Source organism: Sinohyriopsis cumingii, chromosome 7 (assembly GCF_028554795.1).
Source record: "Sinohyriopsis cumingii isolate HCF-2022 chromosome 7, ASM2855479v2, whole genome shotgun sequence".
NCBI classification, from domain to species: Eukaryota; Metazoa; Mollusca; class Bivalvia; order Unionida; family Unionidae; genus Sinohyriopsis; species Sinohyriopsis cumingii.
In genome coordinates, this window is record NC_142967.1 from 117246012 (window position 1) to 117259837 (window position 13826).

The 13826-nt window shown below is 32.9% G+C and overlaps 1 protein-coding gene across 3 annotated transcripts in view; it reads left to right on the forward strand.

Moving 5' to 3' along the window:
* Nucleotides 1-13826, forward strand: part of LOC149795998 (uncharacterized) — a 36380-nt gene that overhangs the window by 7599 nt on the left and 14955 nt on the right. Inside the window, exons 4-5 of one of the 3 annotated variants that reach the window (XM_089965918.1) lie at nt 4093-4137; nt 11073-11096. The exons of 1 other annotated variant lie outside the window; for it this stretch is intronic. In XM_089965918.1, the coding sequence (XP_089822044.1) occupies nt 4093-4137; nt 11073-11096 (69 nt within the window). The remainder of the gene's footprint in view (nt 1-4092; nt 4138-11072; nt 11097-13826) is intronic. One more of the 3 variants, XM_089965919.1, reaches the window with a different exon arrangement.

Here is a 13826-nt window from a genome sequence, read left to right on the forward strand (position 1 = left end):
CTGAGGACCCACAAAAACTCCCTCTTTAATCTTTGCTTCGCTGAGTCGAGGGAATTTTTCATGCAGGTATCGGAATGCTGGCAAAGTCCGGTCAATGGCTTTCACGAAGTTCTTCATCAAACCTAGTTTGATGTGAAGGGGTGGTAGCAAGATTTTCTGAGCCTCAACCAGAGCTGGGTGTTGGATATTCTTCTCTCCAATGGCTACATTCTGCCTGTGAGTCCATTCCTTCCTCATGTAGTGCATTTCCCTTGCTCGGCTATCCCACTTGCATAAGAAACACATGTATTTTGTATATCCTTGCTGCAGTCCCATTAAAAGGGCAACTACCTTCAAATCACCACAGAGGTGCCAGCTGTACTTGTTATACTCAATGGAATTCAGTAGCTGCCTTAAGTTATCGTATGTCTCTTTCATGTGGACAGCATACGCTACTGGAATAGATGGAAGAATGTTTCCATTGTGCAAAAGCACAGCCTTGAGACTCAGTTTCGAAGAGTCCACAAATAGTCTCCATTCTTGTGGGTCATGAGTGATTTTTAAAGCATTCATGAGGCCCTCAATATCGGAACAGAATATCAGATTACTTTCCTTTCTGAAGAAAGGCTCCAATTGCTGGTGGCGCTTTCGATATGCAGTAATTGTGACATCTTCTTCTAGAAGATTCCATTGTTGGAGTCTTGATCCTAGCAATTCTGCCTTGTTCTTTGATAAGTCCAAATCACGAATCAGGTCATTTAGTTCTTCCTGTGTTATTCTGTGTGGGGTTGATGATGCACCACAGTGAAAATCTGGATCACTGCATGCTGATGGACCAGGAGAAGAACAGGTCGACTCACCTTTGTCTTCGTCAGATGAATCAAGAGAATATTCTGCTGGAGGTTCTGGAATAGGAAGTCCCTCACCATGTGGAACTGGTCTCAATGCAGACGGAATGTTTGGGTAGACTATTCTCGACTTCTTTCGCTTCGTTATTCCGCCGGAAAGAGGAGGAACCAAGCAGAAGTAACAGTCATTTAGGTGGTTGCTTGGCTCTCTCCACACCATTGGGACTGCAAACGGCATTGATGACCTTTTGCAATTCAACCACTGTGAAAGCTGTGTTGTACATGTAGCACAGCATATATGCGGAGCCCAAGGCTTGTCTTGGTCACCAACCTTGCATCCGAAGTAAAGATGATATGCCTTCTTCACTTGAGAATTGATACTTTTCTTCTGGTTGGCAAATGTCACTTCCCCACAAATACAGCAAAAATTGTCCGCGGTATTAACACACTTTCGAGGCATTACTGTTCTTTATTGTACGTAAATGGATAAAATAATAAGTTTTATGTAACAGTAGCTTGAACTGTCTCGCACAACGTCTAAAATATTTTAAATGCTGAACCTATCTGATTGGGCTTTATATAGTACACTGCTTACGTCAGCTTCAGCAGCCGCCTGGCATTAGTATGATAGGCCTACACATGTATAGTACACTGCTGACGTCAACTTACTTCAGCAGCCGCATGGCATTAGTATTGCATTGCATCAGAAAATGATGCAATCAACTGTGGATGATGTGAGCATGATGGTATTATGCAATGTTACATCATTATTCCGGATGTTGCTGCAGTCCTACTGGAGAAATTTACACAGTGAAACATAGAAAATGAGGTATATGAATATCTTCAAAACGAGAGCCAATACAAATTTTTCACGGTTATATTCGTGTTCGGCACACCAAAATACTACAGATTAGGGCCTTTTCAAGTCAGTAATGATTTCACTGTTGACCAGTGTAATTGAATTGTATAAGTCACCATAGCGGAGTGGGGAACACACTCTCCAAATTTCCATGAAGAACGAAATACAAACTTACCACTTGTTTTGTTTGCATCGTTTATTTTTAAACTTTTATAACTGCCAGACTGTATTTCGATCGCAGAGTATTTTAATCTGCTTTTATCTTGTATTTGGTCTGTAGATAAACTAAAGCGAATCTTAGTTTTCATAAATGATTATTTTGTCTCAATGTACGGTACTTGCCATCGTTAATTTTCAGTACTATGTGGTTATATATATATATATATATATATATATATATATATATATATATATATATATATATATATATATATATATATATATATGTATGTATAATACATATATATATATATATATATATATATATATATATATATATATATATATATATATATATATATATATATATATATATATATATATATATATATATATGTATTAGCCTGCAATCTCTAAAAGCATTCAAGCCTTTCAAGATTATTCTCAACATAGAAGTACAAATTAATATGTTATATTTGTCTTTTGTGAATTAGGCTTTTTTTCTCTTACGTTATTTATATATATAAAAAAAAGTTATTTTAAAATTATTTTTGGTAGACTGACTTTTACTCCACTATACTTCACACTAAAGCTCCTTTACAGAGTTGTCTTAGCGATACTACGTAATAAGCTTAAATCAAATTGCAGTTGTAGCCTTTCGTTTACTAAGATTCGAAGAAGTTGCGTCACCAATTCTTAATTTTCTCTCTGCGGCATATCTAAAAACGCAGAGAGAAAGATTCACACGCAATTCAAAATTACATCGTCTGCAAATGCATTAGAATATTCAGAAATGTATTAGCGCTTACATTCGTTCAGACCAGCTAAAGCAAGACATTTAGCTAATAATATTTTAGTGCAGACATAAGCACTTAATCTGTCATTCATAAGTGGCACTCCTAACATTTCTCGCCAGCTGTCTGGGCATGTGCCAGATTTGCCGTCGTTTATATACCATAAAATATCTAGCAGTCAACATGTGGTCAGATGTACCTATGTCTATTAAATGTTTTGTTTTCATTCTTTATGCTCTCGTCGCTGAATCTGAGGTGTTCATAAAATGAGAGCAAAATCTGAATGGTTCTCCATATCAATGCTCATTAATGCTCAGTGACCTTAAGGTATATTTTTTTTTATAAAACAAAGGAATGAATACTTCAGAAATGTTTTCGCATATATATGCGAAAATTTAAATTTCAAAGAATGACAGACTGGTTCAGTCTGGTTTATTCTGCATATCAATGTATAAGACAGCACACATTTATACTATCACCCAAGGACATGTAAGTGTTAGCAAATATATAAGTAGGCCAGAAATATTCTCGCATAGGATACCAGATTCAACAATGCAAATGTCTGATTGGTTTACGAATCTCATTTTTTATAATTTATTCACAGCGTGGTCAGGTTCTACAAGCTGTAATAAAATTACAAAATATATCTGGCAAGTGTGTGCTTCATAGCTTCAGAAGCTATCACTTCACCTTTGCCCAAAATTTAAAGATAATCTTATTTGGGTTATGGAAAATTCAGAGACAATTGTATTCTAGTGATTAAAAGAGAAAATAATTTTGTAATGGCATTGTGGGCTTATGACAACTAGTGGAGCTATTAATAGGAGCTATCTTAAGGAGATAATTCACACAACTGGTTTAAAATCATTTTCATTAGCAGAGTGATGGCATAGACTGTGGAACCTACCACAACTCATAGATGTGACAGAAAATGTTATTTTTTAAAAGAAAATAGGCTATAAAGCGTATTAACATTGCAAAGTCAGTTTAAAAATCAAACGTCTTAGAAGTATCCAACAAAAAATAGCTATCATTGTTATCAATTAGCAAATCTACCAAAATCTGAGACTTTGTAAGAAAATGCCAATGCCATCACTTGGCACGATGACTACCATTTTTGCCTCAATAGCTTATCAACGGATAATGTGACATCGATATCAGAAAACATGAAAGTACCATACTTTTATTTACTCTGTTCATTTTGTCTACTTGTTGCTATCTTCATTTGTTATCTTTTATTCCTCCTACCGTGACACGATACAATTTTTCGAAACCGCTTAGATTTTATCTCTATGCAAAGGTATTAGCAATATTGTTCCACTGTTAATGTAAACATATATTGCACATGTATGTCATTTACTGGTGTGTAATAAAACATGTATTGCACATGTATGTCATTTACTGGTGTGTAAATAGGTTAAAAACACATATTATTACCTTTTATGTTTCATAGCGGCTGGAGCCGATTGGAATTCAGGATTGAGTGGAGTTACGGAAGGTATGTGCAGGTTATTATTTCTATGTAAATTCCCATCAAAACTAGTATATGGATTGCTACCATAAAGAAGTACAAAAAGTACCAAATTTTAACTACGATATATCTATTTCTTTTAATAAAGCTTTCATTGTTGTATATATGAAGAAATGAAAATATATTATTAAAAAAGAACAATAAGAATGTTTGAAAAGTAATCCGTTTATTGAACTTGCAACAAATGAAACAATACAAAATAATACTCAGGTCTTAGGGGTGTAGCAATGAAAGAGGATTACTGCCATAAGCAAAAGATGACGGGGTCTTAGAGGTGTAGCAATAAAAGAGGATTACTGCCATAAGCAAAAGATGACGGGGTCTTAGAGGTGTACAATGAAATAGGATTACTGTCATAGGCAAAAGATGACGGGGTCTTAGAGGTGTAGCAATGAAAGAGGATTACTGCCATAAGCAAAAGATGACGGGGTCTTAGAGGTGTAGCAATAAAAGAAGATTACTGCCATAAGCAAAAGATGACGGGGGCATTTTAAACAAAAGACTTGTTACTGAGTATGAATTAAAAAGGTTACCAGATAAGTATGGTAAATCCATTGATGTATTATGTCCATATTGGAACACACTTTACAGGTGGATCTTCTTGCCAATAATGGAGAATACGATAGGTCAAGGTCGTGTATTGTGTACCGAGGTTACAATAATCTTTAGAATGGGTACATACATCCTTGTATTGGGTCCATACATCATTGTATTGGGTCCATAAATCATTGTATTGGATCCATACATCATTGTATTGGGTCCATACATCATTGCATTGGGTCCATACCTCATTGTAATGGGTTAATACATCATTATATTGGGTTCGTACATCATTGTATTGGGTCAATACATCATTGTATTGGGTCCATACGTCCTTGTATTGGGTCAATACACCATTGCATTGGGTCCATACATTATTGTATTGGGTCCATACATCATTGTATTTGGTTCATACATCATTGTACTGGGTCCATACATCCTTGTATTGGGTCAATACATCATTGCATTGGGTCCATACATCATTGCATTTGGTCCAATCATCATTGTATTGGGTCTGTACATCATTATATTAGGTCCATACATCATTGTGTTGGATCCATACACCATTGTCTTAGGTCCATACATCAGAATTGACGCATACGTCATTGTAAGACTGTTACAAATAATTTAGACGTGCCATAAAGGTACAATTCAAAACAATCCAAAGAACAGTAATGTTTTAGAAAAGATAATAACAGTTTTGTCGGTAATGTAGAATATTTTTTGAAGTACCAACATGCCTACATGATTATTGTAAAAACTACATATTAGGAACAGAAATCTGATCCGTCACAATTACTTTGGTATCTTTAATAAATATTTCCTATTTTAAGCTGTTGTACACAATTTTGTAGAAATGATGACAACATTGTCAAAGACTGATTTCTATTTGGTTATTATTAAATATACTAACCTTGGCTTTTCTCCGTAATTTCTAAAAGCAAATAAAGTGAATTTGTGAGGTTCTTTACAATTGCATCCTTTATTAGCAACGATATTCAACGGTTACCAAAAAGGTCTGTACTAGCATCAGAAACAATTTTTGTTGTCCTCGTTTATGAAAAAGTTTCACAACGCACCTTGCTAATACCATTAACTAATGTTGCCCCCTCCGTCATATTAATTGGTTATGCTTATAGGTTTGTAAAGATGTGTGTAGGTCATACAAGGAACATTTCGTACCCACACGAAGAATAGTTCATGTTTTGATCATCATATCTGATTTTCACAAAATTTCCTGAAATAACTTTCAAAAAGTCTATGATACGATCAAAGTTAATTTCGCTTATTTTACTGTCTTTTAGCTTATTTAGTATGTTATAAACTAAGAGTATCCGTCCGTTTTTTTTTTTTTTACCCTGCATTGAAAATCAGTGAATGATCGTGGCTCGTTCACAATCTTATAAAACATTAATGGGCTATGCTATACAGAGCTTTTCTTAATTATGTTTCGTGTGTGACAAATTGCAGTGATGTATTCTATTCAGTAAAATACAGTATTCTTCAAAACAGTCTTAATTTGTTCTGATAGCTTTTTTATATACGTAGATATCTAATTCTGTTTGCATCAAGTTTGGTGATCATTTAGGACAGCTTGCCTATTAGTTTGCAGTACAGTCAAACAGAATTGTAAAACAAATGTGTATCAGACTGTGTAGTATCACCTGCATTTGGTACCCTTTTGATAGATAGGATGAAACCGTTTTAAAGTCGTCTATCCAAATGTATAGATATGCAATTGCTATGCAAGAATTTATATGTCAAATGACTGGAATTCTTTTTTAAAATCTACTAAAACTCTCGTGATTGCATAAAATGAACATTAACGTGGTATGAAATAAGTGCCTTAAAACTGTTCTCTGTGACAAACACGAAAGGTAACCGTTAGTTTAATGTGTGTTGTCGTTGATCAGTATTCGACTCTCTGTCTATTGAATCCGTTACATTTCGAGTCTTAGCTTGTAATATACATTGTGTAATTATTTGATAGAGTAACTAAAACTTTCAATTTGTATTTCGAACACTTAATTTTATTACTTTATTCATTGTCGTTTTTAGGAATCATTCTATGTTTGACTTTGTCCATGTACATTTCAAAATTATGAAAACCATTAGAACCAAACATTAGCACAGCCGTTGTTCCTTCTTTCCCTTGGTGTCATGACTTATGCTGTATCTCAGTTCATTGGAAGTTTTGCGATAACCAACCGCAAAATCATTCCTTTGTTATTGGTAGTTTACCATGTCTATTCTCAACAGGATTGGTCAAATATATTTATCAGGTTGTCCTTCTACGTAATATAGCTGCTATTTTTGGATTGTAAAATAAACTAGCCAAATTTTGTGTATTTTCATTTTACTTCTGTTACCATACTACGTTTCTGTTTTGTTGTAAGTTTCTCTATTAGTTAATTTCCTCCTTCCTCCTATTTCGATCTTCACTCTTTTAATCTCTATCTCTCTTACTTTCTTCCCTTAAGTATCCCTGTATATGTATAGTTCGTAAATACCAACTTAAAATTTTCATGTCTAACTTTGCTATCGATTATTGTCTTACTTACCTTTTCAATAATACTGTTTAAAAGAAGGCACGATACAATCACATTTCATAATTTTGTTCCAGGTCAACTTGAAAACTTTTGTAAACACTCCAGTATTGTTGCATCATGTCCATAAATAGAGCACTAAAAAAAAACCTTTCTACTATTTCTTCGACTCCTAATTCAGCAGCTAAGCTGCTACACATATCCTATTTCAAAATGTAGCCATGCTAACCTTTACCCACGTTAAACCATTAGATGCTGTTTTGTATTTTCTTCTACCACTTTCGACATGTTAGATCTTTTTAACGAACTCGTTACTATTTTCTGTTATACTTTGCAACCTTAATTTAAATCAGTGTCTTTCCAAAGTGTATGTATTTTTCTTTCTCATTTATATGTTTGAAATCTTCAACTAAATTTTAATATTGGAAAGAAATTTAAACGCTCTTATTATGGTAATTTTAGCATCAAAAAGCAATTATCGTTAGGCTGAATAGTACTCATTTTCCTTACAATGTTATCAGGCAACAGTCCATTCATTATATAAATAATTAACGTATTGTTTGACCAATTTATTTACTTGGTAAATCTATTATACTTTTAAAACATATTTTCTTAGTAAGCAATAATTAGCAGTGTTGCAATATATTTGGTTGAAGATGTGTTTTGTTTTTGTTTCCATTTCTGTTTGTTTTAAAAAACTTTCCAATTTTTCTATTATTTTATCTGAGAAAGATATGCGTTTGTCATGTACTTTTTATGCCAGTAGGGATGTAGACATGTATTATTAATTTAAAATATAAAGACGAACAAATATTTGTCTTCAGTATTTAATTCAACACGTTACTCTAACCTTACAATCACCAAATTCCAAATAATATTTTGCTGGCATCATATTTGTCTGTTACAATGACGAACATTGGTTTGGCTCTTCTTTTAGCATAGTAGGTAATTTAACCGGTGGTTCTGGTTATGTTTTATCCAGTATAGCAACTTATCTCTTTGTAAACATCAGCATTAGCTATTACAAACAAGAGCACAACCTGTCAAATAACAATCTATTTTCGTTTCTAACTATTTATCTTGTCTTCAATTAGTGTATTTTGTATGCAGCTAATGAATCGTTCGTTTTTCTTTTTTTAAATTACTTGGCGTGAAATCAAGTTGCTTCTTAAATGTAATTACATTTGGATGTTTCTTTTCTGTCAATCACCTTATGGTAAAAAAGTTCTCAATATATCAATCTTTATTTTTGTATTATCAACATTTAGTTTCTATTACAATGAAATCAAAAGTTGAATGCAATTATAATTTTTAGGTTACTACACTATACTTCAGTTATATTTTTAACAATGAAAATAAAAGCAGTAAACATTTGATTAGTCATACGGCCATTACAAATGGAATATTAAAATGTAAATCAGAGATACTAAGACAAATTTGTACAGATATTCCTAATTGCAAATCAGGTATAAATGAATTCTACCGAAAAATCGGAAAAGAGAACAAAGACTATCATAAACAATGGAATAAGGTGGATAGTGAACACATAATTTAATAATTTAGAAATAAATGCTGCATGAATCAAAATTGTTAGTAATTGTTCGAGTCTTACGTGAATGGAATCGAAAGATAAAGACCGATAACACTTTCAAAATCCTCGGTGTGTAACTGCTGACTTTTGTAAGTGATGTCCAAATTTGAATATATTAGAAGGTGCAGACGATCTTATTGGCTATCCCTTTATTCATTTTTTTTTATCTCACCATTGAGATATCGTTTACACTGATCGAACACATGATACGCGAAAGCGAATGAAAACAGGTATAAAAAGGATAACATCTCACCTAAGACAGAGACATGGAATGCAATAAAACAAATATTTTAAAACTGTAAACTTCATTTTGAAAGAGACAATAAACAAATTCCTTTGTTCTATTTACTTTTGATCACAAGTTCTCACTTAGCTAGCTTCTTTTCCTCAGCTTTATGTATTTTGCTTGTTGTATGTTTCTTTTTTAATTATTGTGATTGCATGTTATCAAACTAACACTTAGACACTTCTGACTCAAATGACTAACATCCATTAAAGTTTCTAATACTATTTGATTTAATCTAATCTTCATTTACTTCTGTTTGCAATTCATTCATATCATCAACTAGTAAAACTTCACTAGCTGGCATCTGACAAGAACTTAGCAGATCTTGCATAGACAAAGATTTCAATAAGTTTTCTTAATTTGTTTTCCTCCTTTGTTTCAAAAAAGTTGTGAGTTAAAGGTTTTGGCAGTTATTTCCTTATTGGTTCTATTTTCTATATTTATTTTCAATTCTTTGTTATTATTTTACAAGTGTACTGTCTTGATTACCTAGATCATAAAACTGAGGTGTAAAGATTTGATAAAAATACAATTTCTTATTGTTTAATTATTTTAATTTCAATATTTTAAGCACGTTATGAAACCCATTTTCATCAAGCGTTACTTTGAAAAACGTGCATCTAGATCATGATTTTATGTGCGTCTGTACGAGTGAGTTTTGTTTGGGATACTGAAGCTAGTGGTGGACTTATAAAAAGTATTCTAACTTTGTAGCTTTATTTTTGTTCGGTTTAACATTTTCGTTATTGAAAGTTTTCAACGCTTAGTAGATGACCATGGCGACGTAGAAAAGAATTGTTAGTTCATGTTTATACAGCTTAGAGAAACAATAAACTATCGATCTTCGAAGTTAAACTATGTAAGAGGTTAGTAGTGTTTGAAAGCACAATCAATGTAGGATTTTAGAAAGTATTGAAACTTTTAGCTGTGGAGGTAAATATAAACTTGACATACTCCTAAATTTGACTGATATATTGAATAGAGAGCGCCATTTACTCACTAACAAAGCGTTGTCATTTTTTCAATAGACATCTTAAATATAAACACAAACTGTGTACTTACATTTTATAAGAATATTTAGGGATATTATTAATTTAAAATTATATGAATTTGAACATTGTATACAGTGATAATTATGCAGTGTCGTACAATCACACTTTAATTATATGTTAAGGGTTCACTGTCGATGGGATTTCATTATTAATCACATCTCAATTATGATATTGTTGAGCATTGAAAAGTTAACCTAATGTTAAAGAAATATAAACAAAATCTGTATTGCATATCAGCCGATCGGCTTTTTATAAACATGAATATGTAGATTAAAATTGAGAGAAAGACGGGCAAAAAATTATGCAGAAGAAATACGTTTCTCTACAAATCACAGTGCACGTTAAGGATAAAGAATAAATGATCCTCGGGTTTTATGTATTTATACTGAAATCAGAATGAGTTTTTTCCTCAAAGAATGGCTATCAGGATAAAAGAACAAAGAAACAAACAAACGAAGACAAAATAAAAAGGTCAATAACAGAATCATGAAACTTATCCACAACTAAGTTTGTTACTGTGATAAAATTGAATCATACCTATTTACATGACATTTGAGTTGAATCGGCAGTTCCTCAGTTTACAACATTGGATGACAACTTGTAGCTCAAGAAGAATGTATTGCATTCATTTTAGTCGTCCAAAACAGTCAACTACATATTTTGATGTGGCAGATTCAGTGAGGAAAATATTTTCATTAAAACTCATAGCAACAGTATGATCACTGGGTTCTCTTTCTTTAGGACGATTGTTTAGAGTTGGTAGTTAATTATAAATTTTGTCCTTGCTTTACCAGCAATATACTGAAATATTTTATCTAACTGTAAATTTAGTAAGTTAAAATCTTTGACAATGCTATCTTATATCGTGCTTGTTATTTTCCTGACAGGTATTGGAATGGGAACGACAGAAGGTAATTGTCCATTTTACCACAAAATGGAATAAATTTGACATTTTACTGTGTCCATAATGGCTATGGCAGCATGTTCTACCTAACTTCTTTGTCTTGATATTTTACAAAATAGCGTGCGCATATTCGTTCATTGCAAATCCGTCAGTCTATCTGCATGAATGTATGTATGTTTGTATGTTCTCTCTATAATTCCGTCCCTACTTAAGCTCCCATACTTTGACTGGAAGAGCGTCATACTCGTGATTGAAGAGTCTTGGGTTCCATACGCGACAAAGTCAGCCCGTGTCAGTTGCCGTGGGAATGGTATTTTATTCATATTCGCTTGTCATAATATTGTCAAAAAGGGCTGAAAGTTCCGTTACAAACCCACTAATGGTGATACCATTTACAACTGATCTCTACAATATTGATTTTACATAATACACTTTGCATCCAAGAATATGAAATATATTCAATAGGAAGAATGAACATAAAGTTTTCTAGTTTTCACAAACTACATGGTTAATCACATACATTCAGTTCAATACTAGTTTGAGACAGAGCTCAACAAAAGATTTATAAAAAGAGGCTTTAACGAAATAATGAATAATTCATATTCGGTAAACAGGTGGAAAATATGAAGGAAAATGCCAACGATTCAATATGTACATATATAAGTGAATATATTAATCACCTCAAAGATTTATTATTTGCAAGGAGACTAATTAAAAACAGTGATCTAGTGTTAGACAGACTGAAACAAGAAGATAAAGTGAACAAAATCAGTTTGTGAAACCTACAGTGCTAGGTTTTTCTAAATGGTCTGCGTACGAATTGTACGATTAGGAGTATTAAAACAAAACAGATTTGGTGGCAGAATGAGCGGTAAGTTGATCGCGAACCAACAAGGGACACGTTGTATCTAAGTTATCATCCGCACTTGTTGCGTCACTCTTGTCTAAGTCATTATTTACTGTAGATGATTGTTTTTAATTTTTACATAAGCATCTGAAACAAAAAATATACATTTTATGAACGTCATCATTGTCATTTCTATTGATCTGGTTGTGGATGACATTTTGATAGTTAATGTGTGACCATTGCGATTGCATCAGCGTCTTGGTCCACTTCTCAAGTAAAAATCAATACTGTGAGTGTCATCATCTTTTGTTTCTTTTAACAAAAAGATATCAATACAAATATTGTTCTTTCTCCTCTTGTCTTTGCTTTAAATTTAAAGGAAAAACTACGTCACAAGGACCTTTTAAAATATTGCTACCATCTTTTCTAATTTATCTGCCAAAAACACATAGGTTGCAAGTCCATAGTCTTCACATCTTCATCCGATTATTAATTTATTAATTGTGACCCCTGTAATTTCTTCTCAAGACAACTTACATTGTGTGAAGCAAATTCTCAAATTAACCCCCAAAATAAAATTTGTAGCAGTTGGAGTCTACCTTTTCTTGCGTCTTTCAATTCCATTCCTTTATCCAAAGAAGTTTTTCCCTTCTACGTCACGACTTTCTTATTTTACATATTTTCCCATTTATAAAACTGTATTTCTGTTTTCGTCCATGATACAAATAACTAATCATGCGTGATTTGTTTGTAACTTATTGATTTGCTTATCAGGTCGCCAATGCTGTTGAGGTAACTGATGGCACAAACTACTATTTCATTATGTTTTAAAACTGTATGCATCATGCTCGAATGCGCGCTTGTTTTCCTTGCTTTTTACTGCATTTCTTGCTTTATAGAAACCAGTTTTCTTTCAAAACAACAGACTCGTCATACTCCCTAATAATTTGACCTATAGATGGTTCTATATCGATTTATTTCATTGGTGCAATATTTTCAACCGGTTTCCTTTCGACTTCACGATTACGTGTGTCATTCGTCCACTCTTTTTTTTATATCTTTCCAGCTTCGTAAACGTCATTTTTGTAGTCTACTGAAAGCTCTTGTCTGTAAAACATGCCTTATGTATCTTTCTCCCTTCAAATCTTCTAATTTTGTAACGACTAGGCCGCACAAAATTATATGCATGCTTTCAAATATTTTATCAGTAATATTAGAAAGATAGTCCTTCTCAAGAATTATTTTGTATTTTGAATTTCTTACCGTTTAACCAACTTCAATGTTAGACGTTACAAATGTATCCGTTTTAGAGTAACCAAAAGATGTACCCACACTTTTATCCATTTTCTTCTTTACTTTCTTCAACCGGAAATTGTCTATTGATCTGTGATTGTTCGCTATTGTATGCCTAATTTAATGAATAAAGTTCAGCATTGTAGTCTGTAGAGTGCTGTTAGACCTTACCACGACGTACGCTTATTCGTCTAAATGAAACTCTTTTCCTTCCTCAATCTGTATTTGTTTTAGGTTTTTATTCCTGAAAGATTCCAATGAAAGCATCGCGTGTATGAGCTCCTTATTTCATTCACTTTTTCACTCCAAGTGTACTTCGATAATCTTATATAGTACTGTTAGACCGTATTTGTGCTGTTGTTTTGTTTCGTTTGCCTGCATATCAATAATTTCTACATCCCACTGGGCCCCCAAGCGAATGACATAAACCCATTCGTAATGGGGTATGCTCTTGCTTCCGCTGTATAAATTGTTCATTTAACAGTTGTTGACATTAATAATTGTTTTTTAACTTTTCATCTTTAATGTTGATGCTACCATTGATTTACATTTACCAAACCAGTTGTCCTTTCATGATTTACGTAAATAGCTTTCTTT